This window comes from Phaethon aethereus (genome assembly GCF_964289735.1).
Source record: "Phaethon aethereus genome assembly, chromosome: 5".
Classification (NCBI taxonomy): Eukaryota; Metazoa; Chordata; class Aves; order Phaethontiformes; family Phaethontidae; genus Phaethon; species Phaethon aethereus.
Window position 1 is genome coordinate 61,052,729 of NC_138579.1, and position 25,301 is coordinate 61,078,029.

Here is a 25,301-nt window from a genome sequence, read left to right on the forward strand (position 1 = left end):
TTAAGGGGGGAAAAGTAGGCTATGCTGGTTTTCCTCTAGATCAACAGATATTGCTGTCAGCGGATAGATGAAGAATGTGAATTCCACTCACTCAGGAACTTTCTTCACAAGCATACCTGGCTTAAGAAGTCTCATTTAGCTGTTACTTGAGTATTTTGGTATCGATCCTGGTATTTTTAACAAAATTGTGCCAGTGCAAGTACCAAAATTTGAGATGAACATGGGAGGTTCAGGGAACCTGCAGGTCTCTATAGACGTATGTATCAGCTCACACTTCAGTTAAACTTCAGTTTTAATTATTTTTTGATCCGTTTTGGACTAATTGCTGTACTATTTCTGTAGTGAGTAGGTCTTGGAGGTACTACTTTTTAGACCACTACAGCCTACCTAGTTCAGAGCCACACCATATTATATATAGATCACAGGGCTTCCAAGTATTCTGTAATACTTTGTATAAGCTGTCTAGCCCTGCCCAAAAGGTGCTACTTTACTCCGCTTGTAGAAGATGCAGCATATTCTGTGAAAATTAAGTTGTATGTACTCACTGCTACAACAGAGGTTGTTGGAAGAGCGTAACCTGACTACTTTAAGTGAGGGTTTCTAAGGCCTTCCACCATTGCTTTCACCTTGTTCTTCAGCTAAACACTGAAGACATTAGGCAGGTATAATGAAACTTAGAATAATTTACAGTTAAGTTTCTTAGCATAGCAACTTTACATCATGCAGTTGCAGACATATAAATTAGTTATTCTCTGGGTCTGAAGAAAACTTATGTAATGGCTGCAGACTTGAAATAAATGCCAAGAAGCACTAGGTGACTGTATCTTCATTTCAGATGACAGGTCAGTGCTGAAAGGCAGCACAAATGTAGTTGTAGGCAAGATGGTAGAAGGTGTTTAGGGACAAGCTTAACCAGTGGTGGTAGCTTCATGCAAAACAAGCATGTAATGATAGACATAAATGATTTAAGCCACAAGTTCTGCATGCTAAATTACAAAATTATAGACTGATTTACAATAAACATAAAATCAGCCCGTTGTTATCGCTTCTGCTTATCTGACTAACATTAACAGTATTACGCAGTCAACTAGAGAAAGCTGTTAGCTGCAACTGATAAAAAAAGGCTGGAGGCACATGCTAAAACTCTTCAAGGTGGTAAGTGTAAAGCAGGCTTCCATAACAAGTGTATAGTTAGTTGAATACAGAATTCAAACATGGAAAGCTTATTTTGGTAAAGAAAATGATGCACATGAATAAATACCAGATTGCTGAGGAAGGTCTCATGCAAATGCTAGGTCTGGAGGTCAGCCTCTGGCTAGGTGGATAGATATTGTATGTATAACCAAGCTGGGTGTGATGGAAAAACATGCCCTTAAGAGGAATAAATGGCATGGCTTGAGTTGATAACAAGGAAAAGTTCAACTGAATCCTAGTCCACCCCCCCGCCCTCTCCCCCTTTTTTTTTTTGTAGACTACTTGCAGCACTTGTACTGGGTTACTTTGTGTGTATATGTAGTGCACTATTCCAGATTTGCGTATGCCTATCCTATGGAAGACCCCTAATTTTTAAATAGGATATTTTGTGATGTTAATATAATAAATTTCTCTCTCTTTCCTAGGAATAGAAAAGATGAAATCCATGTCACAACTTGCTGTTTTATCAAGACGATGGAGGCCATCAGAGATGAAACTAGATTCTTTCCAGGAAGTAGTGCTAGAAAGCAGCAGTGTTGAAGAATTAAAAGAGAAGGTAAAATGTGTAGCATGATGCAAGTTGCTTGTGGTTTCTAAGAGCCTTATTGTTATCCTCTGTTGGGAAGCACAGATATGTCGTAGCTACAAAAATTTTGTTGCATGTTGATTCTCTGCCCCCCTGTCCCCTCCCCGCCCCGGGAACTGAGAACCTGTCCCATCCTATTACTGAAGCCATATGAATTATCAGCTTTAGTTCTTGCAGTTTCATATAATGGTCTGGTATCAAAATATTCAGGTGAATGCAAAAAAAAAAAAAGTCAAATCTTGAAGTTCAAGCAGCATAATACTATCTGTGTCCCTTATCCTTGAAAAAATGCATGTGAAAGAAAAGCTAAACTATTGTCACTTTGTTTTTTTCAATCCAGTATTTTGGTATTCCAAAATACCAAACATTTCAGACTTGTCATTCTTGAATTTGAGAGCTGTTGCTCAGGGATGGTGTAACTGTACCAAGTAGATTGGTGTAACTGTACCAAGTAGATTGAACTGTATTTTGGTTGGAAAGAAATACGGTTTTGATATGGGTGGTTTTTTTTTCTTAAGGCCAGAACCCTCTAACAGGTAAGCAGATGTGTGCCAACCCAGCAGAAATCTAGAGTAGAAGTGTGTCCCGTACTGAGACTATATTATTAATTTAGTATATCAGAGGGTTCTGCTCTTAAGAGAAACGTTTATTTATATGTGGCAATACCCAGATGTAGGAAGGCCACCTTGGGTGTTGAGGCCAGCAAAAGCCCTAGTATGGGTGAAGTCTGCCAAAGTCTTAACCTTATTAAAACACTCAGCATTTATAAGTTAGGGGTTAGTTCATAGGCTGGAAAGAGGAATGTTGTTCAGCTGCCATAGAATGGCAACAGCCTTGGATTTGTGTATGTACACAGACTGAGCTATGGATGTGTTTCTTTTATTCTTCAGGTGGAAATGAAGTTAAGACTACAGGTTCTTGAATGCAGTCTTCAAGATTTCCTCTTCAGTTGTACCTGAAGAGTTGGCTCTTCTTTTCTTGTCTTAACAGTTGATGTGCAGGGAGCAATTTTAGCAGCATTCTTTCCGAGAGGCCTTAATCTTTTTACTCCCACCCGCAGTAAGAGAAGTTTGAATTTGACACATCTGTAGTAACAGATGTGTACAGCCAGCTCTTCTTTCAGAGAAATTTTATTAGCAGTGTGTAGTGCTAATCCATGTCAGAATTTGTCTGGCTTTTGTCAGTATTGTTTATTTATCCTAGTTTCCTAAGGAAATGAGAGTTAAAAAATTACACTGGCTGTTAGTCTTTTCTCACTATCAGTTTAATTTGAACATGTCTGTTTTAACAGCAGATTTGAAGGAGGCAAGAATCTTAGTGGAAATCTCTTACAAGTTCTGGGAAAATAAGCAGCCAGAGAGAAATGCGAATCTGTTAGTGTCTGCATTGCCATGGAGATGAGACTGCAGTGCGCACTTGACTTAAGGGCAAGGCAGCGATGAGCCTGTGTGCACCGTGAGGCTGCTCAGCAGAGGCTGGGCTGTGCCAAGACCATGCCAGTCACGGCCGGGTGACCCTGATGGGTGCTGGGGCCGGGCAGCAGGGGACAGAGGATGGATGATGCACTCTGCACACTGAGGAGGTGCGCGGCAGGGGCAGTTCCAATGGGGAAGAGCAACCACTGGTGCTTGTTGGGGAATTGTGGGGTCGTTGCAGAAGGAAGTGCAGAGGTATGGAGATGGGTTTGTTGCGCGTATTTTACGGCTTTGCCTGCTCCCGGGTTGGCTTGATGTTAATAGGTTTTGTTTCATACAGGGAAACTGCTGAGGGCTAGCTGATGGACGTCAAGGTTTAACATGCGGCGCTTGGTCTCTTTGTATTTTGGAACTTGGATGTAACTAATAGTTTCTACTTTTTTCTGTTACCACTTCACTGTTAAGTGTGATGAAATACTATCACAGCAAGCGTCACTTGTGACACACTAGTAACTTCAGAAATGTAAAAAATTTGTACCTTGTCACTGTAATTTTGTACTAATACTTGGGATCATTTGAGGACTTACAAGTATTTTAATTGACTTCTACATTTGGCAGGTCTGTTGACTTTATGTAGGCACTGCATAATGTTGTGGAATAGTATTAAATAGTATTAAATCCACAATTTTCTTCACTTCGCAGCTGTGTGAAATAAGTGGAATACCCTTAGAAAACATAGAATTTGCAAAGGTAAGTAAGATTTTTGTCTATTTTCACCTTTTAGTAGCATGGATGAGTGAGTGAGTTCTATTTTATTCACTAAGTAATTGCTGCTTCTCAGGGTAGAGGAACGTTTCCATGCGACATTTCGATACTAGAGATTCACCAAGACTTGGACTGGAATCCTAAAGTATCTACATTGAATGTCTGGCCTCTGTACATTTGTGATGATGGTGCAGTAATATTTTATAGGTATGTATTTTATTACAGTATAATAAACTATGTGAAAAATCTGTGTATAAGATTTGGGGGGTGATGTAATCAACAGAAGCATAAAAATGTACTTCTGTTGTCTTAAAGGAAAGAGGATTTAAAGTATTGAGCTGAAACATTTGTGTTCCTGAGCTTCCTAAAAACCTGAATATTAATTATGTTTATTGTTTAGGAAAACAAACACTGCATGGTTTTACTCAATCCTTCCTCCCAAACCATTGAAAATACTGCTGAATGCAAACTATTTGCTATGCTTGAGCATATATCTGGATTTAAGCTCTTAAAATAGAACCATAGCCTTTGTGGAGTCTGTGAGAGTCTTGCCATAGGTTTTGGAGATTTTCTGAGTTTATTTCTTTGAGCAATTAGTATGGCTTCCTTGGGAAAAACGATGTTTTAGGATAAAAATTTTGTTAACATGAAAAATGTTCATCAGCTGGCAGCAGTAGTCCAAAGGCACCCTTTGACAACCAAGAGCTTGAATATTGTCATTTCTGCTAAACTTGGTGGATGGGGCAACTTCATGAACACATTGCTCCTACAGTGTTTTCCATAATTACTTGTGAGTTTGGAGGAAACAGCCGGTTGATAATGTGCTGGCCTTGAAGAAAATGTTTTGGGAGAGCAGCTGGTAGTTTCTGGTAGGGACTGCCTGACATGCTGCATCCAACTGTTGGTGCTGTGACCGAATGAAGAGTAGAGTCATAGTTGTCCCTAAAGAATAGGAGTTACGAGGTAGATGGAGGAGTACAGGCTTGTTTCTTGCTGCTTTCCCCTGAGTCTACTGTCAGTTAGAATACTGAATGTGTCAGAAAAGCAGGTTTAGCCAGATTGTTAGTTTCTGGAGAAGAAGAAAATAATCCCTAAGGAGTATTATGCCGAGTTGTGTTTTTTACTAAGTTGCTCCAAGTGAAAACATTGCAGAAATCTAATTATGCTTACTAATCTGATTTAATCTTAATTTTAAGACAGTAATCTTAATTTATTATTAATCTTAATTTAACATATATGATACATTTTAGGGATAAAACTGAAGAATTAATGGAATTAACAGATGAGCAGAGAAATGAACTGATGAAAAAAGAAAGCAGCAGACTCCAGAAAACGGGACATCGGGTAACCTACTCTCCTCGTAAAGAAAAAGCACTAAAAATTTATCTGGATGGAGCGCCAAATAAAGATTTGACTCAAGACTGATACTCACTATAGCATTTTCCCTGGGGAATTTTTTTGTTTAAAATGAAAAGGTTCACTACTACTGTGTAGTGCCATTACGGCAGGACACTCATTAGGTGTAAAGCGCTGACACCAGCACTGGTTGGGCTGTGTTACCAATCAGAAGCGCAGTGCCCCGTTGGGTCACTGTTTGACTTGGAATCATGTTGTGCACTATAGTCAAATGTACTGTAAAGCTAAAAGGGATGTGCAAATAAAAGATTAGAACTAAAAAGTGGGCGGGGAGGGGAAATGAGTGGAAATTTTTGAGGACAGTGTGCACATAGTAGCTAGTGAAACTAGCCTCAAACAGGATACTCATAGCTTAATAATAAAAGCTGTGCAAAGGCCATGAAAGAATCCTTTTTTTTTCTGTTTGTTTCACTGATACACGCATTACCTCATCAGAGAATCTGAAGTAAATGTTAACACATTGGTTCTAGAAAAAGCAGCAGAAAAGGGTCGAAGATGAAATGGAAGTGCTGCAAGTCTAAGGTTTTAGAATATTCTTCCATAAAACAGGTAGTCTGAGAGGTGTCTGCAGAAAGCTGCCAGCAGGTGTTGGTTCGTTTTGCAGAAGTGCTGTTGTAAGGTAAACTGGTTTTTAAAAGGTTACGGAAGCCGATGAGCAGCTCTATTATATCGCATTCAATGTGTAAATAAAATTTGCCCTATCCATTTAACAACTGCAGTTCAGCTATTTACCATGGTATTTCTTTTCACATATCAACATGAATTGTGTACATTTGGAAGTATAGTTGCCTATTTAAATTTGTATTCATTTTATGTTTGACAACGCTGGGTACTTTAGGGTTGTATTCCCTTTGTTAATGAAGTTTTTGTTTTGTTCAGCTACTTTTTGTACATTTTGGTTTTGAGGCTATTACAAGTTTGCATCTTCTCCACTCACTGAAAGTCATTTTATTTTTCCCAGAGTTGATTCTGTAGCTATATGTAGTCAAATATTGGGGCAACCTCTAACACCTCAACATACAAACTTGGTAGTTCAGGTTGTGGTGCGAAGACTGATGCAGTCAACATGATTTCATTGCAAAGCCTAGGAACAGCAATTTTTTGCTTTGGTCCATAAAGATCAATAAAGAACAATTCTCCGTAGTTTTTGGAAAACCACCTAATTTATAACAATCAAAAGATTTTGGTAAACTTTTTTCATGCCAGATGCTGTTTACAAACAATGAACATGCCAATAAAACATTTGTTCATTCTGTTGCGTTATTTTAATCATTAAATGCTGTGGGGTTTATTTGAAAAATTATGGAATTATTTCATGGAAATACAGACTTTTCCAAGGCAATGTCAGAATTGTAAGGCTGTGTGTGTATATGTGTGTACCTGTGCACACCCCCCCACACCTGTACACAGTATTGCAGGGGGTGTTTTGTAGCCTCTTCTGCTGCTCCTCTTTACTTATATTCACACCAAATTTTTCTTCAACTCTTAAGTTTCCTTTTCCACGATTGAGTTCCTTACCAGTGAAACTTCTAAGCTCCAGATAACGATTGGCAGCCAAGTTCTCTTCCAGAAAAGAAAAAGGATTTTGAATAACTGAATGTTGAGTTCTTCCTTGCATGCTGACCCACAGCAACCTAAAAATCCTGAGGAATCTGGCAGCTTGAACGAGGCACTGTGCAGAGGAATTCCCTTGTTCTTCCTCTTCTGTTTGTCCTGTGCCACCAGCAGAAGGAAAGGAAGCATAGAGCAAGTACCACCCAGTCAGTAGGTAGAGTTCCTCATTAAACTACCATTTACATATGTATATGTAGACTGCTGATGGATCCTTAGAAGTTTTGGGAGAGAAAAAAAAAACCTATCAAATGGGTCATGAATTTTGTTCAAACACAGAGATTTAGAGAGACAAAAAATCTAGAGATGGAATAAAGTAGGGTTAAGAAGAAAAATCCAAAACCTGCTGGCTTAGTCTGTAGCCCTATTTGGGAAACTTCTGCTGAGAACTTCTTTGAAGAAGTTAATTTTAAATGTCTAAGTCTTGACAGGAATCTGCATGGAGGACTGAGGGGCATCCTTACAATGATTTCCTGGGCAGCAGTGGGTGCACTTCCTTCTGTGTAGTGTACTGGAATATATTCTGGGTGGTTCTGGGAGATGTTTTTTGGCATCTGCTTTACATTCTGATCATTTTAAACATTTTGAGTTTGGCCACGGGCATTTTACAGAAACAAAATTTTAAACAAAAAGCCTAGAGTTTCTAATTTGCTTAGTTCAGCAGAAATCTTACTGAGCTTCTCATAAATACCAGCACTTTATCTTTCAGGGACTGAGGTATCAAGAAACTTGAAGGGAGAATAATGTTATCGTTAAGTAGGGCAGTATTTACGGACAATTTGCTCTCATGAAGTATTTCTTTAACAGGAAAATTGCAATGACATTTAATTCCTTCTCTTCGTATAGATGGGCTCTCTCTAAAGCACAGTAATTTTATTAGGGATAGAGAGGAAAGGTAAATTCAGTGAGCTCTGAAAGCATGTGTATGTGTGCATGCGTTGGTGTGAGAACTGGTGGCGGATCTGAATCCTTAAACTAAAAGTCAGACCGTTCTGATGAAATACCCTTCCCGTTCTTAAGAATATTAATTCTGGTACCCAAGGAATTTGTTGAAAAGCTTTTACAGACCAGAAGTGGTGAAAGACTTGCAGCCTAGTAATACAGTCTTGTAGCTGCTCTTGTTAAGTTATTGGTGCTCTACTGCTCAGATTAGATGTAAGCAGTGGGGATTATTTGGGAAGAAGCTCCACGAAAAGGTGCTTGGCTGGAGCCTTATGTCATCTTTTACCGTGTGCAGTAACAGACAGTGTAAACCTATACCCCAAAAAAACATTGACACCGGAAGAGCCATTATAGCAAACTGTTGAGACAGCTGGGAGCTGGGGAATTTGATGGATTGGATTTTACTCTTAGCTTGTTATTGATTTCTTAAATCAATGACCTGTTAGATGGTAGTGAGAATCACATTTATGCTTATGTAGTATATTAAGAGCACAAACCTTTCTCAAATTGTTTCTGGATGTGATAGAATCAAGTAGGAGAAGCACAAGTCTCTCAATGCAAGAAGCTACTTAGGTTGTCTCGCTGCAATTTTAAATAGTGTATTTTGCCCTTGAGAGAAAAGGCCCTGAACAGTCAAGCTGAAAGTTCCTGTACAGAAACCAGTGTGTTACATGGCTAGAAGTATGTACACGCTATTTGTTATTTCTATGGAAAATGTAGGCTTTTTTTGATAGCATGCCCCTTAGATGGGGGGGAGGCCAATGACCGTTGTGTATGAAAGTATGAAACGCAAGGGATACTCCAGCTATGGAACACCGGTGCTGAAGTTACACAGAAGGCTGCTGCAGGAGAGGTGGTGTCCATTGTACACCGCTGAAAAGAAGCTCTGGGTATATGCATCTAAGAGGGTAAGCATCCTTCAGCTTTTCCATGCTCCCACAGTGTGTGTATGAGGGGCACATGGCACCCATAATCTGCATGTGGCAGCTTCACTGATTATATATGCTTACAATAAATTACTAAACCAATTTGAAGTAGATGGTTCTTACCTTAGAAAAATAAGTGATTCTAAACATACACTCAAAAGTCACTTCCACAGTCACTAATAACTTAAGATTATTTATGCTTATGTGTATTTTTTTAATGAGTACAAGTACGGATACGTTTATTTCTAATGTACACGGGGAAAGTACTAATCCAGAAGAAACACCGATATAACCCTCATTTGTCTTTGACAGAAGGTTTGGTCCAAGGATTGAATGAATTCAACAATAATTTGAACATGCAGATTTGGTGCACAGAAAAGGATGCTCACTGAAGACCTTGTTTATTGCACTTCTATCCAGCAGTACGTGTTTAGGGTTTATATAAGCAAGACACTAGACAAAAAATTATAGAAATAACTAACTAAACTGTCTGGTGTTCGGACTTTAAATTTCATCTCCCAAGAACAGGTCATGAGCTGAGTCGGGCTCAGGCTTCAAACCTGCTTGGTCCTCCAGACTTTCTAATTCTTTACGCACTTCCTGAATGACACTGCTTTCTTCATAATCGGAAAGAACATCTCTCGGTAGCAAACTGAGAAATGGCATCTCATCCATGATTAAGGGATCTTCTTTCTCATTATTCCCAGTTTCATTGGCAGGCAGTTCACACAGAGATGTAGTGCTGTGGCTGTTGGAAAGAGATGCACATCTGGTCATATAGTACATCTTCTCATGTTCTTTTGCTAGTTGCTTAATAAAATTCTTCATTCCCTCCCCCCATGAAAGCATTTAAATGCACAATACTGTCAGATCTACCAGAGCTGACTTCATAAACATCTGATTTTTACACGCTTGACAGCTGGAGAGTTAAAGATGAGATTTCCACATACAGACACAGAACAAAGATCCCAATAGCAAAAAATGTTTGATACTGGGACACAAGATGGCAGTGGACCTCAGCACAACCTAGCCCTTCTACCTACAAGCAATGGTGGCAACTAGTCTTTTCTGTTCATGTCGTAATACCAGGTTAAGCAGCATGATACTCCAGCCTAAAAGCAATGCAGAAAAAAATGTTGTTTGCCATCAAGCTGTAGAGTTGAGAAAACTGTGAGCATCATATATTTGGTTCTAAATAGGATAGTGTACTTGCTGTACTTGCTGCTTTGTTTTGAAAAGTACCTTCAGTTGCCTGCAAACAAACATCGCACGCTTCTTGTAGGAACTCTAAAAGGGAACAAGAATGATTTATATTTGTTGACAGGAGCCAGTGGAACAGAACTTGATCGCTGCGCGTCCGCTATCTCTCTGCGCTGCGTGGGAGAACAAAGCTACAGGCCCCTGTGCCAGCGCAAGGTGACCGCTGCTTGCGCCAGGCACCCCTCAACAACAGCTTAAAGCTGCAGCTTCTTTCACTGGAAACCAAGGGTAAATAAGCTAAGATGTTCCCGAAGCTTATTTTGTGTACATTTTGAATTCTATGTTTTGCTTCCTAGGAGTTCTAAGACTTCCCTTTGTGGGCAGACTATCCCCATATTCTCTAGGATATAATCTGATCGTTTCAATGTTTATCACTTGCTGGTAACACTTAGACAAGGGACACTTCAAGCAGAGCTGGGCTGTTTCTTCTAATTAAAAAAAATGTTACCTCAATCTTCAAATTCACATTATCTTACTGTCCGTGCGCAGGTGGTATGCATACTATTACTGTATTTGTGATAACCCTGAACACATAAATAATTCTTGTGACTGTAGCTGGACAGTTCAGTTATATTCCCGGCCTAATTCATTTCTGTGTTTCTATATCCTCATCTGAAATGTTCTCCTTTTTTCCTCCCAACTAGACATGACATTTGCTGATTTACCTTCCCCGAGGTTCATGGTACTTGCACATTAACTAAAATTTTGGTGCTGAAAGGATGGGATCAACTCTGCTTGCTTCCTTAGATCACATTTATGAAACAAAATGTTATACAATTACTTTTCATGCATGAAACGGAACACAGAAGAAGAGAGAAATACCTGTATCTCAGCTATGCTGTCTTGTTGAAAGTTAACATAATGAAAATGGTAGTGTAGGAACAAACTCGGAGAGCTTATTTCTTCTGTTACATGTAGGTTTCCTAAAAATGCTTTCAGTGCAAAACTGAAATGATCTCACTTTCTCCCAGTGAAATTGCTGGTAATTCAAATACCTGTGCTTTTGAAGAATGATTCAAGGCATGACATACTAAAAATTGTAGCTTCTAGCTGAAAATACAGAGTCAGCCTGCCTTCTATTCCATGAAACTCAGTACTGAAGAAGTCTGCACAGTATGAACTATTTAAAATCTGAACAGCAGATCTTAAGTCAGCTGTAGGGAAACTGGCTTCTCGGGTGAGTTTGAAACTGAAGTAAAGTGCAAGCAAAGATTTTTTTTTTTTTTTTTTTATGATAGAAGTGACTGTCTGTAAAGCTGATCAGTAGTACAGGACCATGCCTGTTTATACTTACTGCGTGTCTTTCATATGACTTCTGTATGAATGCAACAAAAACATCTAACTGAATAAAAAGTTGGTGGACCAGAGCTGTATGTAGAGAATTAAATTGGAATGATGCATGTCAACAGCTGTTAGTACCTTCTGATTGATAAAAAGTGGTACCAGCCTGATACGCAAACTTAATTCACACTGGATTAAGGTGTTGCCAAACTCAACTAGGCACATCTGTGTGGGACAAAGCAAAGTTTGAGAAAAGTTTTTGACTTTTTGACAAAGGAAGTTTGAGAAAAGTTTCAATGCTACTGATGAAAAAAGCTGTCAAAACACTTTTTAGTGTGGAAGAATCTGCAAGCTCTGTATCTATTTACCACAGAAAGAGACCCCTCAAAAATTTCAAGCAGTTTGCTTGCCCAGTTTTGATCTTTACCTCTGAGGTTGGCAGATCAAGCCACTTGCACATGGGCATCGCTCAAGTACTCCATCAGGTTCCAGTTCCCAGGTGATCAGGTTGAGAAGTCTGTTTGAAGGATCATGGCAGGGTTCACCTTCTTCAGGTAATGGAGTGCACACAGGAAACAGTAGTTCTGCGTGCCAGAGTAAATTAATTTTATGAGAAGTCATTAACTGTCTGCTAAACTGAGATGACCTAATCTTTAGTCTACATGCAAGATATAAAAAGACAGACTCTTTTTAGGTCCCCTTACATATTAGGGAGTCATAACTTAATGTTTTTTCCACAAGGTGGGAGCAAGAGATTTGAAGTTTATGCTTGATGAGCAAGATCAACTCCTGCTTCTTCACGAAGGGACTACTGTCAGTACAGTAGTACTGCACAACTCCATCCCTTGGAGATTTTGAAAGACTATTCTAAATCCAAGAAAACTAATGTTACAGTGAATCCTTTGCAATGCATAGCATTAATGGTTTACAATCTGAATAGAGAAATACATTTTAGAACTGTGTTGTTTTTTCTATTTCTTTGCAGAGGTTACAAATGCAGAGTAATTGTTCAGAGACTAAATAACAAGGTTACAAGAACCACTCAGCCATTTAATTTCTTATGGTAATTCTACAATAGGCAAAGCCGTCTGATGGCATTTGGGGCTTGGCACCCTTGTTTCTGCACAGGTGTGAATTTCTACCTGTGTAAGAAATTATTTAGGAGGATATGTTGTTTGGGTTTCCTGATGCTAGTAACTTCGAGTGTCAATCTTGAATTCAGCTCTTCCAGATGTTCCTATCAAACCTCCCTTCCTCTTCTTCATTCACCTCATTTTTCTGTGGTATGGCAGAATAAGATACGTGAAGAGTTCAGAATTTAAGTTTTTAAAACAGGCTTAGTCAAAATACATGTGTGTGTGTGTCTACACACGTTGAACTTAACATCGAAGGTCTATTATGTAATGCTCAAAATTGACAAGGCAAAGCTGAGCAGACCCACTTGCCTTTAAGCGGTGGTTGAGCTTTCTGTGTTTTTTTCCTGAAGTGCCGTAGGAGCCTGATCCGCCAGCGGGCTGACGGTGGCACAGGCAGCCTGACGATCCGTGAAGGTGCAAGGTCACCTCTTGCTCATGGCAAGAGCCAGGAAAAAAGCTATCTAGAGAAGCATCTACCTGGTGTAGAAAGATGGTTGGAATTGTATCGTGTCGCTACAAAATTGAAGTAAACTATGATAAAAGTGCCAAGGAACTGGTGGGTATAAAATAGCTGGGCCCTGACCAGGCAGGATTTAGGACTGATTTCAGGCCTGGTACTGTCTCCTCCTTTCCTCCCTTCTGTAAATCAAGTTTCACATTCCCATGTGGGCTGACAGCATCATCTAGAACATCATTCCTCTACTTGCCTTGGCTGTCTGGTCCGTATTGCACAGCGTGGTGCCCTGGAAGGCTGATACAAAACTGAAAAGGTATGAAATGTATCTACAGTCCGATTCTGATGGTCTGCTTGCTGATAGGAAGGAAGAGCCACTTTCAGTAATCTCATTAACTTATTTTGTACATTTTTAGTTCTCTTATTTTTGCTCTATTGGGCGAAAATTTGGAACAGAGCTCTGCTACTTTTAAATGTCTGGGACTCTCCTTTAGAAACAGTAGATTTTTGTGCTTCTCATGCTGGTCTCCTCTCTAGCGTGCAACAGGCTTTTCTTTCACCATTGTGCACCCCTATCAGACCGTTTCTCACTCCTAATTCTGTTAAGGTTTCCTAATGGAGTTAACCTAATGAAGAAACTTCCTAATGAAGTTTCCCACAGGCCAAGGGAGAATGACCTCTCGATTCTGTAGAGATATAACAACTACCTGGGCAAGAGAGCTAAATATTAACACTCCTGTATGATAAAATGGATGGGATAAAAAGCCAAACCTCTGTACCTTTCTGAAAAGCACAGCACATTCCAGGGTTGCAGTCATGTTGGCTCTCACAAATGGTGCCGTTCTCTCCTTTTGAAGTGGATTTCCTGCACTCGCCCCAAACGCAGAGCTGGTCTCCACAGCATTCAACATCCCGTGAGCAGTGCTGGCAAAGGGAAACGGCATGTGGCAAAACTGTCGCCCGAGCACTAGTTGCATAGATCCACCGACAGCTAAACGCAGAATTAGACCCTGGTCCAGAAGACAACTGCATAGATCCGCTTTGAATATATGCGTGTCGTACTCCTGCTGCTTAAACAGAACTGCCCACGTTCTCGACTTCAAGCACACACAGAACTATTTGCCAGACAGGAACCCCCGCAGCAGAGTAACAGCACTCCTCCCACGCTGCTCTACTTCCAATCTTACAAACCTGAATTCTTATTTCAGCGTTTACATGAAAATCGATCGGCAGCCAGAGCGTCCTACAGTGTAATATGGATTTCAGGACAGCCCTTTGCCACCAAGGGAAACAAAAATTAATAAACGAAACATTAGAAATGGAAAATATTACTGATTTTTTTCCATTGTTAAATGCAGTCAGGAATTTACAATGTGTTCAGAAGGATTGCTTTCAAAGAGCAAAGCAAAAAAATCTTACTAAAGTCCAATTTTTAGTTGTAGTAAGAACCAGACCTCATTTGTAACCAAGAATCTTCGAAAAAATCTCTCCTGAAAAAAATTCTCTTTGAAATCAGAAATGCAGTTTTCTAGCTAAAGATAGCTTTGTATGACAATTGTCCCCGTATTTCAACTGTACGCACCTAATCAATCAACCTAATGACAACGTGTCACTTTGCTTCTTTTTTTAGGTAGTTTGATTAACATCTTAAAGATTCCTAGTAGGTCAGCATTGTAACAGCTTTTTTTCTGACCGTGTGAAGGCCTGTCTGGGCAGCCATACAAAATCAGAATTTCTTTTCCAGTGGATCCCAGAGGAAGTGCTTAACACAGGGCAAGAAGTAGGACTATGCTAGCACTATTAAGACCCACTAATTAAGAAGAAAAGCATTTTGTAATTGTGAGGGTTCTAGCCCAGGGAACTGATCACACCACCTTCAGTGTGAGCTCACTTTACAACAGCAGTCTAGCTAGGACCCAGTTTTTACTTTCTTTATCCTACAAATGTTCTACTGAGGACGAAGAAAAAGGGGGGAGGGAGTAGGTGTTAAGTCATCCCAATCTTGATTTTTAATGATTTCATGTTAACATGAAAAATTACCAGTTTAAAGCTTTCTTAATGACACCCGAGCATATATTCAGGACTTGTGTTTAAGCAAGCATTCAGTCCACTGAAGTCAATAGAGCTCCCTGAAGCTATCAAGGTAAGTAGGTATTTAAATCATTTCGGGAACAGCCTAGTGCTTTTAGATTATAATAATCCTATTGATCCCATGACTTTACAGCAAGGTTTGCTTGCTTGTGGACTTAACTGTCTGCAAATGCTCTGAGGAATGAAGTTGTTTCACAAAAGGCCATCAGCAGTACTTGGATGAAAAGGGACAGTCAGATTAAAAGGCCTTTTTTGACAGACTCGTCTTAAACTGGGCTTTAACCACAGAAAAAGCCTGAACCTCTTAGGCACCTGTCACCTACAGAAGATAATGTAACCATAGCTACTACAAAGAACATTTATCTTCTGGCTCAAAAGACAGGAGTTTACTGCTTCCCGAGGCTCACAGATTCCAATAATGTGAATGATCCATGTAAGCGGATCAACTACAGCATCGTACAAGCTGCCAGCGAAGCCAAGAGGGCTGGCTGCTGCAGATCTTTGTGAGTCAAGAGCTGGAAATGACCAACTGTCAACCGAGCCTTAGGAGCTGGCACAGTATTTCCTCTTTGCCCACTGGCAACCTACAATGCGTTAGTTTACGCTGTCCTTGGGCCACCTGACAAGTCAAGCTTGAGTCGGGAGGAGCAGAGTGCAGGTTTTCAAGCATATGAGAACAGAAACCTTAAAGCTTAGTTGTGTTAACAGGCAGGAAAAAAAACCCCAACCTGAAACATTCTACACAACCATTTTTTAACCTCATGCAGAAAGCTTTGTGTCTTCTTCTCTGTGAGTTTTTACTTGCCAACATTAGCAACGGTAACTTGCATATTGAGTTTCTAAAGACCACATGAAATCGCATCGCAATCAGGACTTACTGTATGCTGGGTTTTACAGAGCTGACATTTGTATTCAAAGGTGGAGAACTGGCAGTATTTCCCTGTTTCACAGTCTTCGTCAATGATACACTCCTGAAGAAAAGGACAAAAGTGTAACTTGCCACTGCAGGACAGAAATACATACCTGTTCTTGTAATACCAGAAGGTCTTGATTGATTATATTTCTTGTTTGGGAACCGAGAAAAAAGCTTGCTTTGGTTCTTCATACAGCCACAGTTCCCTAACAGAACAATGCTATCTTCCCTGGCACGCCTAAACATTGCGGCCTCCCAGTGTTAGGTGCCTTCGCTTCTTGTATAAATATTAATACCAGCAACCTCAAGAAAATAAATTCTCTTGTTCTGCAGGCTTGTTGGTTTGGTGAGGGGTTTTTTTTGAGTTGGGGGAGGCTGAAAGCATTTGTATTAAAACTATTCTACATATATTAGAGTACAGTTGTGATTCATCACTTGTTGGCCGTTTTTCAGATGGGGGCCAAGACCACAGGACAGAGGCTACGCTACAGCAGCTGCAGCAGCCAAGAGACTCTTTATGCTCTGTGGGAGGCCATTCTGCAACCGCTTTCTTGATCCCAGGCCAGGTAGCTTTATGCTGTCCTCCCTCCTCTTCCCCAGCTGACCTCGGAACCGCCGCAGCACGGTTAGCTTCCCGAAGCCCGCACGGACAGCCCTCAGAAGGGAGAGACAGAAGGGGAATGTGTTCCTTTTCTTTTCAACTGCTCCTCTGCTCCCCTTTGCATGGGGCAGACAAATTCTTCTCAAGTGGCATTTGCAGTGCCTGAGCGTTCCTGTCAGCAACAACTTCCATGCTGAGAAACGTAGTGCTGCTTTCCATGGGACGGGTAAGGCTGAACGTTCCCGGGACTTTACGGTAACAGCAGCACTACCTCACCGCCGGTACTTCTGGGAAGCAGTAGGTGTCATACGCCGTTTGATTTCCTTTTCTTTGATGGCTGTCCTGGTTTCGGCTGGGATAGAGCTAACGTTCTTCCTAATAGCTGCCATGGTTTGGATTTAGGATGAGAAGAATGTTGATAACATGCTGATGGTTTTGGTTGTTGCTAAGTAGCTGTAGTGCTTACGCTAAGTCAAGGACTTGTCAGCCTCCCCTGCTCTGCCAGCGGGGAGGTGCACCAGAAGCTGGGAGTGGGCATGGCCAGAAGAGCTGGCCCAGGCTGGCCAAAGGGATGTTCCCCACCATGTAACCTCACGCTCCGTACGTAAACTGGAGTTCGGCGGCAGGCGGGAATCGCTGCTCGGGTCGGGCTGTCGGTAACCCAGTGGTGAGCAATTGCTGCACTGGGCATTGCTTGGTTTTGTATATTCCCGTATCAGTAATGTTAGTATTGTCATTATTTCTTCTTTCTTTGCTGTCCTCTTAAACTGTTTTTATCTCAATCCATGAGGTTTTTTCCCCCGATTCAATCCCCCATCCCACCTGGGGTGGGGGCGAGCAAGCGGCTGCGTGTGCTTAGTTGCCTGCTGGGACAATGATGTGTCTCTCTTGTGCCTGTCACCATAGCCCGTCCGCTGCAAGCTCACCACTGCACGTGTCTCAATCCCTACACATGTCGATCTGAAATCCTTACTTTAACTTGAATATTGCAAAATATGCAGGAGCAGGTTCTCAGCTGACATCATTCCTCTGGCATCTCCATGCTGTCAACCGAGTGAATTTACATTTAGCAACGTTCTAGCCTGTCGAAGAACGTGACTTCTGTGTCGCACGCTTTCGAAATGCACGTAACAAGCTCCGTGTTTCCTCCCCCCATCGTTTACTGCACATGAGCATTCAGCAGACAGGCTTGACCATTAATTTCAGATTGACAAGGACTGAAGAGCCACATACGTCCTAGGGAAAAAAAATACCCCCCCAGTTCCCAAATGCATCAGCCTTTGCTACCCAGCTAAGACACTGGAGTAGTCCCCTCGTCAGCCAGGTGCTTGAGCACACGTTTAGCTCTTCAAACCTCGAATCATCTCCTGGCCTTAACTGTTCATGCGAGAGGGACACCTGAGTTCCCACCTGAAGCCCAAACTCAGACGCGCGTTTCTTCGCCCGGCGGGCCCGCAAGCACGGCGGCAGAGAGGGCTCACACCTTTCGCTCACGCTGCACAGGCTGAACGTACAAACTGGTCACAAATTCTTCCCGGAACACAACTCCGCAGGTGGGACAGTGAGGACAATGCAGAGAGTAAGTCTTGTCTGTCTGTCTGTGTACCCCTGATGTGTCTGGTTCACGGGGCGGGGGGGGAGTATCTTCCCGTCTAATGGTTGCCTCTTTAAAATCGCGTGATCAACCCTGTTCTCTACAGTGTGTTTTCTCCAGGCTGGAAACAATCTAGCCAACAGAAGAATAAATCATAGCACCGTTCTGAGTCGCTTGTACTCCATCATTGGTTTGTACCATCCTAAGGTTGATGCTATCTTTTTGCTATTAGTCAATTAAAAAAAAAAAAAAAAAAGAGAGAAAAGAAAAAGGAATTACACAAACACTGCTGAATTCTCTGAAGAAGCCACTGGACTGCTCTTTGGCAGATACTAATCTCACTTGCTGGAGCAGATCCACTGTCCTCTGTGCAACTTTTACTGAAAGTTTCCTCTCAGCTTTAAATTTTCTATTTCTACTTTTTGAGATCATTTCTCCCCAAACTGCTGACTTCTTCCACCCCATCACAGTTGGGTTTTGTGTTTCAGCTGGGCTGAAAATTAGCTCAGCGAGGAGTTTAGGTGAAGCTCTTAAATTACTATAATCACTGAAAGAGGAAAAGATTACATTGTGAAACAGCTATATTGTCTTCAGATCTTCTCCAGTTTAAACCTTATGGCAGCTTCTTGCCCTGTGTGAGACAAGGTGCTCTGCACGAAGAGCAATGCCTCATCTGAGTTACCCACTTTGGCTACCTGGAATGTTTTCAGTTTGACTACCCAGAACGTAGTACAGAAGCCAAACACAGTCTAGGGCCGGATGCTTTTCAAGTCAACAATACGATATTCAGATTATGTGTTTATAATTAAGAAGCAGTCATTTCAGCTATTTTAAGACATTAGTATGACTGGGTCTAGGCTGCTATAAATGATCATGTTTTTGCAGCTTCATTATTCCAGTACAGTGTGTCTTCTGCTCGTTTGCTTCTGTGTTGCTACATGATCAGGTGGGTCCAAATCCAAATGTTATATAGTATGTTTGAGGTTTTGTGGTGCCGAGTTAGCAGTTAGCCACTTCTCTTCAGCAGCCATGCTCCTTCTGGCCAATTTTCTGTCTGTAGCTTTGTCAGCTTCTTTTATGAATCCCTCTGTATAAACCGTACTCAGAATAAATTATACTGTTTCATTCCTGTTCCATCCACTTCCAGGCAAACAGCCAGGTCTCAGTGTAGTCAGTTTTTCCAATTCGCCCTCTGCACAGAGGAGAAATCTTGCCATCATCGTTTTTAAGCTCATGGAATAACTCTCCCTCTAGCTCTAAAACCACCCAACACCAAAGTTGCAATTCTCCAGTCACTGCTTTCTCCTGCATTAATGAGTCCCCTGCCAAGACACTTCTTTTTCTCCTCTTACTGAATTGAGTCCCGCCAGTTCAGACTTCCAGTTTTATGGGGGTTTTCAGTTGGGGGAAAAATCCCTTCACGGTTTTCTTTCCTGGCATGGAAAAAGCTTGCTTGCTTATGCTCTCCGTGCATGGAAAAATCTTGCGTCCATATGCTCTCTGTGAAATTTTGTGCCACACTCCAAATCAACTTCCTTCACCCAGGTATTATAATCCATACTCAATGCAGAACTCAGTAATGCTTACGCATGCAGATGTGTAACCATTTACCTTTTTTCTCTTTTTTTTTTTAGTTTATTTAATCAGGCTACATACCTTTTCTAATCAGGCTACCTTGAGACACAACAGCTGCCGGACAAGGAACAAACCTAAACATCTTCATCAGCTGCAATGGATTCTGAACAATCCATTTTTTTCTGGAATTCTGCAAACTAAGTTATCGCTCAGAATATTTTGTAATTGCAGGAGCACCTGCGTAAACTGAGGAGAGGGGGTGCTGGCTTCTGGCATGCAGCAGAGCATACGAGTTGAGCAGATAGCTAGCTTAAAAACAGAATTTAGCTACACTTATAATGGTGTACATCTCTCTGAAATCCCTTACGACGTTATACCAGCTAATTAAATGTGGCAGTAAAGGAATATGCTGTTTGAGAAGTGCTAAAGGATAATGCAGAGTGAAAGCACGATTGCCTATTTATTAATGAGTGTACGAGGACCCATAAACAACAGAAGTCAGGATGGAGAAGAGCACGCTATGTACCTGAAGTACATACTCAGCATCCTGTGGGCTCTTATTATAATATTGTACTCTGCACTGAATATCCTGCAACACCTGAAAGCAGTATGGGGATTAGGATCTGTTCCAAAACCAACAGGGGGAAAAAAAAAAAAAATAAAACACTGAAACTTGTGGAAAAGGTTCCCCGTATTACAAGACTGCTAAAACAACTACTGCTAAAAGAAACTTCAGTTTTCTTGTCTTTGGCAGATTATGCCACGCTCTCGTTTACTCTCCTGAAGAGCGGTTAGTCTCCACACTTGAGAATAAAAAAGCGACTGATGTTAGCGACAGTGAAGTATGGCAGGACCACAACTACCAGAGAACTGAAGCAGACGCCCGAGCGCGAGACGGCGCAGAGCGCGCAGGGCAGAACTGGTGTCACAGGCTTTGACAAGAGCACTTTCCTTTGGCCTGAATGTTTACGTACACATGGAAAGGCACAGGGAAAAAAGTTCTCTTTCAGTGTAACACGGCAATCTTCACACTGCAGCCAACAGCATGCCCTTGCCCTAGAAGGTGCTCTGGGCTATTTTGGCAGCCTGTACTTGACCGGTGGAGCGTAGCCAGCCGTGGTGTGGACCACACTATCACACTAAGGATAAAGCAGGAGAAGCAAAGAATTCCTTAGTTCAAGTTATGAAAGCAAAACTACAAGGCCAGAGTTAACCTGCTTTCACGTAGAAACCCGCTTTCCTTTGCAGTGTTCATCCGGTTTCTGTACCTCACTATGGTAGTATTTTTAATACTTTTCGCTGGTGATATAGTATGTACTGAAATCATGCTCATTTTGCTTTGCTCTTTTTCCCCTTAATTCCTAATGAACATCCTAAGTGTAGACTAGAAAATATGCTCAAGTCTCTCCTGACACTGTCTGACTTTCAAAACGGATTTATTTTAAAAACAAAATTGACATTTGATTTGTCTCTCCCTTCTCCCCACTCACACTCACCCTACTTCCCAGATTCCCAAAAAGTCCTTCTTCAAAGAGAGCTTTAAACAAAACTCCCTCTTCACTATCCATATCTTCAGCAAGTATTTGTCAGGCACAGGGAAATGACTGTCCAGAATGCGCTTTCCTTTCCTTCGGGGCTTTTCACACTTCAGCTTAGAACCCAAGAAAGCAGAGGAAGGCGCTGCTGATGACTTTGTACACAACCTTTCAGTGGTGATTAACACATCCATCAAAGCCAGACACTGAACACTGGGGGGGTACGGAACAGAAAGTGCCCCCATGGGTGAGGGGCAGCTGCAGTGGGAGAAACTGGGCAGCAGTTCTCTGCCAAGGTCACTGACCGCTCCGACATGGAAACGGTAAGTGGGATTCCAACAGGAGAACCGCTTTTCCCCAGCTTGTGTAAGCTATATGGCCCGGTTTGCTGGCTTGTTCTGATCTAATTGCAGTTTGTGACGTACAAACCTTTAGCAACTGCCTAACAGCTGAAGGAGAGGCAAGCTTTTTTTTTTTGCCTTGGCACTGTCTGTACAGCTGTAAGCCAAAGCAGCCATTGCAAAGTGCTCATTCCTAACCCTCTATGGCTTTCAAGTTCACAAGCCATAATGTATGCAGGCAAAATTCACCGATTTCAGAGAGGTAAGGAAGTTTTGCCAGCAGGTACACAACACAGAAAGCAATGCTGCGAAGGCAGCTGGTGCAACGAGGAGAACGTTACTTTTAGTGACAACCTTGGAAATGCATGGCGGCACCTCTCGCAGTCTACTGGGACAACTATGCTTCAAAAGCTTCTCTGAAGAAAAAGCCCCTTTATATGTTTCTTAAAAGCTCTTTGATAGAAAGAAATTCCCTTTTTAAAAACCTGCCGCTCAAGTAAAACTCGATGTTAACCTCCGTAAATGGTCGCTACAGATCCTTCCCAAACAGCTCCAGAGCTCACCCAAACTATGATCATTTCAGCCATAGCTGAAGTGCTCTAGCAAAACCCCTTGTTCACGTTGAAAATGACATTTCTTAGCAATTAGCACTTCTATCAGTTAATATTTACTTCTGTGTTTACATATCCCCTTGAGGGTTTTGTTTTTATTTCTACAAGTCATTTCACATAAGGCTGGTCTCCATTACTGCAGCAGATGGCAAAAACTGCTGAGTAGTAAGGGAAAAAAAAGCATAAAAACTGTTTTATGTCCTACATGTATTAGAAAAATGGCAGAACGGCACAGAATGGAGTATTGTTTTATGGAAACTACTACCATAGTTTGAATTGCAGTAGCATTCCAGTTCCTAATCTCTTAGTTGTCTAGACAGGGCACATAATGCATTTGTCGTTAATGAGATATGAATTCATTTGCCTTGAAATACCTCAAAACCTCTGTAATACTTTCCAGCAGAGCAAAGCTCTTACTGCTTGTCCTGCCAACTAATAAAAATATGGACTACTGTTAAAAAAAGACATACTAAAAAGAGCAGACATGTGAGTTGCAAACTATGCTATTAGTCACATCCCTGTGCTCTGTGGGAAAGTCAGCTATTTCTGTGGCTTTTCAACAGGAATGGGACTTCTGAGCTCAGAACTAATAAATAAGAAAATAGAAGAGATTCTCTCAGTTTTGTCTTGAACTCCTCCATAGAACTAATCTCACCTGTTTCCTTTTCCCCTGTCAAGAAAACAGAAACATTTTAATTGGAAAAACTTCATCTCTGGCTCTCCGCATGACGCAATATGAATGAATGCAAAATACATCTACACGCCATAACTGAAGATGTCCCAAAGGCACTTGAGCTTGGCGTTAGGTACCAAAAGCAAGATAGCTACGTTAGTTTTAACATGCTGTCAAAAAGCCTAGGGAATTAATTGAGACAGGTTGTAATCACCCAACAAACTGCCTGCCGCCAAGGCCAGCGTAAGAAGTCCACCCCTTTCTACACCATCAGCTTATTCCCACCACAAATACAGCGATCCTGTCACTGATTCACTGATCAGACTCTTACGCAGTTAATGTTCCAGGTCAAAAAAAGAAATAAATAAAATGTCATACTATTCACAGCTTCAAGGAACTGAGACTTCAACGAAAGAAGAAACTACACACAAAAGTGAAAAAAAGACACCTGACAAATGCCTCAGGATGATGAGAAAAATGATGCTTTGATGCTCTATCAGATCATGTTCTGATGCATGGTCAAAAATCTCTGTATGTCATGTAATAATTTCATAGCAGGTCACTCCACGGCAGCAGTCACTTTATTTTCTTCCCTCATCCCCTCTTTTCCTCAGTAAGCAATGTAATAATCTGATCCTGGCGAGAGAACAGCCCCTGCAAACGCTCCTGAGTAGGAAACACAGTGCAAAGCACTGACTTCAATCCGTTTTGCAATGGTATCAGAGGTGGCACACTAGAAGACCTCTTCCAATTTGGCAGAAGAACCCCACAAATTATAATCTGACAGGTAATTAGCTTAGTCTGGAAACTAAGAGCTATCCAACTAAGAAAGGAGCAAAGGCCTGTGTATGTGTGTATGTATATATACATACATATGTATGTAGGTATACAGCCATATGTATATAAATATATATATATACACCCCCCTACATATTGCAGTGACTGCCCGCAGTAGAAGTCTCATCACACATACTTGCCCTAGAGCAGGCAGGACATGTTATAACATGAAATTTCTCTTCTTTTCTCCTGTTTGTCGGAGAGGATGGTAGAAATTCTGACAACAAAATCTTCCCTTAGGCCTTCTGGAGACTTGGTGCTATGCTATACTCATACTCAGGCCATTGTTTTTAAATGCACAGAGACTCTATAATCTTCTATACACATAATTAGACTGAGAAGGAATATTCTGAAGTTAGACAGTCTGAGACCCAAAACCAACAGCCACGTGCTCCATGTTTAACTGCTCCATGTTAAGAAAAGCTTTTTCACATAGTATGAGATTATCAAATGAGGTCAAAACACTGAGGCATGTTTATAAACAAAGTTTTCCTAATTATCTTGCAATTGATTGTCTTAATAGAAAAATGCATCTACCTGTGGATCTATTAATTGGAGAACAACAATTCTTCGACCTTCGATGACCAGAAGATGTGTCTAAAACCTTGTGGTCTAAAAGATCTTGGGTTTTATTCTAAATGTCTCTTGAGATGCAGTAACAGAAACACTGTAAAACCGTGCTACAAAGCTCTAAAGTACCATTATTTCTAAGTAGTCAGTAATCATATAAAGATACAGCTTTCATGTAATGGTGTGCCCAGGGGCTGCATTTTAATGCAGGCGTCCCTCCTCTCTACAATTGGCAACTACGAAGTTTCCATGATTCACTACCAAACTATGTAAATTTTGAAAATTTATAAGAGCAAAACAACCCAGAGTAGCTGTACACAGCAAGGATGTGAAACAGCTGTGCAGAAAGAAAAGCTGTTGAAAACAAGATTTCTGTACTTAATAGCTGCTCACTTCTTAATCACTAAATGAAGAGTAGCACACTGAGATGCCAACCTGTGCCAAATCCCTCACAGAACTTATTTTAAACTCTGAATCTTACGTGCTTTGTTCTTAGATGATACACTTTTTTGGTAGCTTACAATTTCAACAGACTTCTTTGCTGTGCATAAGCTGTCAGCCAAAGATAGCAATACTAGAACAGAAATACATGGGTAAGAATTCATCTACAATGGATTTTGCCTGTAGCAGAGTTGACAGTGTGTGAGACTACTGTTACTGTAGAGGAAAGGGAGTAATTTATTTCCCATGAGCTGTAGATGGAAGAAGGGGTTTAAATTACAGCAATAGAGACTTTACAGTGAGCACAGAAAAGCCCTGGAGTATATCGTCTCCAGCACTTCAGGATTTTGAGAACACAAGATGGATCATAAGATCCATCATAGGGATGGAACAGGCATCTGGGTGGTAGGTGTTGACTTTTTGAGGCTTCTTCCAGACCTCCTTCTTTGGGGTATTTGTTGCGATTACAATGGAGCTTTTTTTTTTTTCCCCTTAATTTAATTCTCTGTCTGAAATCATATCAACAACATGAG

General features: G+C 41.1%; 2 protein-coding genes across 13 annotated transcripts in view; one reads left to right on the top strand and one right to left on the bottom strand.

Moving 5' to 3' along the window:
• Positions 1–5,385, top strand: part of USP47 (ubiquitin specific peptidase 47) — a gene marked incomplete at both ends in the record, with an annotated part of 56,198 nt that extends 50,813 nt beyond the window's left edge. For 11 of the 12 annotated variants that reach the window (XM_081999971.1, XM_081999969.1, XM_081999973.1 and 8 more), the window contains 4 exons: positions 1,620–1,750; positions 3,898–3,945; positions 4,037–4,167; positions 5,211–5,385. In XM_081999971.1, the coding sequence (XP_081856097.1) occupies positions 1,620–1,750; positions 3,898–3,945; positions 4,037–4,167; positions 5,211–5,385 (485 nt within the window). The remainder of the gene's footprint in view (positions 1–1,619; positions 1,751–3,897; positions 3,946–4,036; positions 4,168–5,210) is intronic. The other variant, XM_081999972.1, reaches the window with a different exon arrangement.
• A 3,974-nt stretch (positions 5,386–9,359) lies between these two features.
• The window catches only part of DKK3 (dickkopf WNT signaling pathway inhibitor 3), a gene marked incomplete at its 3' end in the record, with an annotated part of 28,967 nt that continues 13,025 nt past the window's right edge, over positions 9,360–25,301 (bottom strand). Inside the window, exons 4-7 of the mRNA XM_082000122.1 lie at positions 15,956–16,048; positions 13,766–13,910; positions 11,824–11,980; positions 9,360–9,603 (exon numbers count right to left, since the gene is read on the bottom strand). Of these exons, the coding sequence (XP_081856248.1) occupies positions 9,360–9,603; positions 11,824–11,980; positions 13,766–13,910; positions 15,956–16,048 (639 nt within the window). The remainder of the gene's footprint in view (positions 9,604–11,823; positions 11,981–13,765; positions 13,911–15,955; positions 16,049–25,301) is intronic.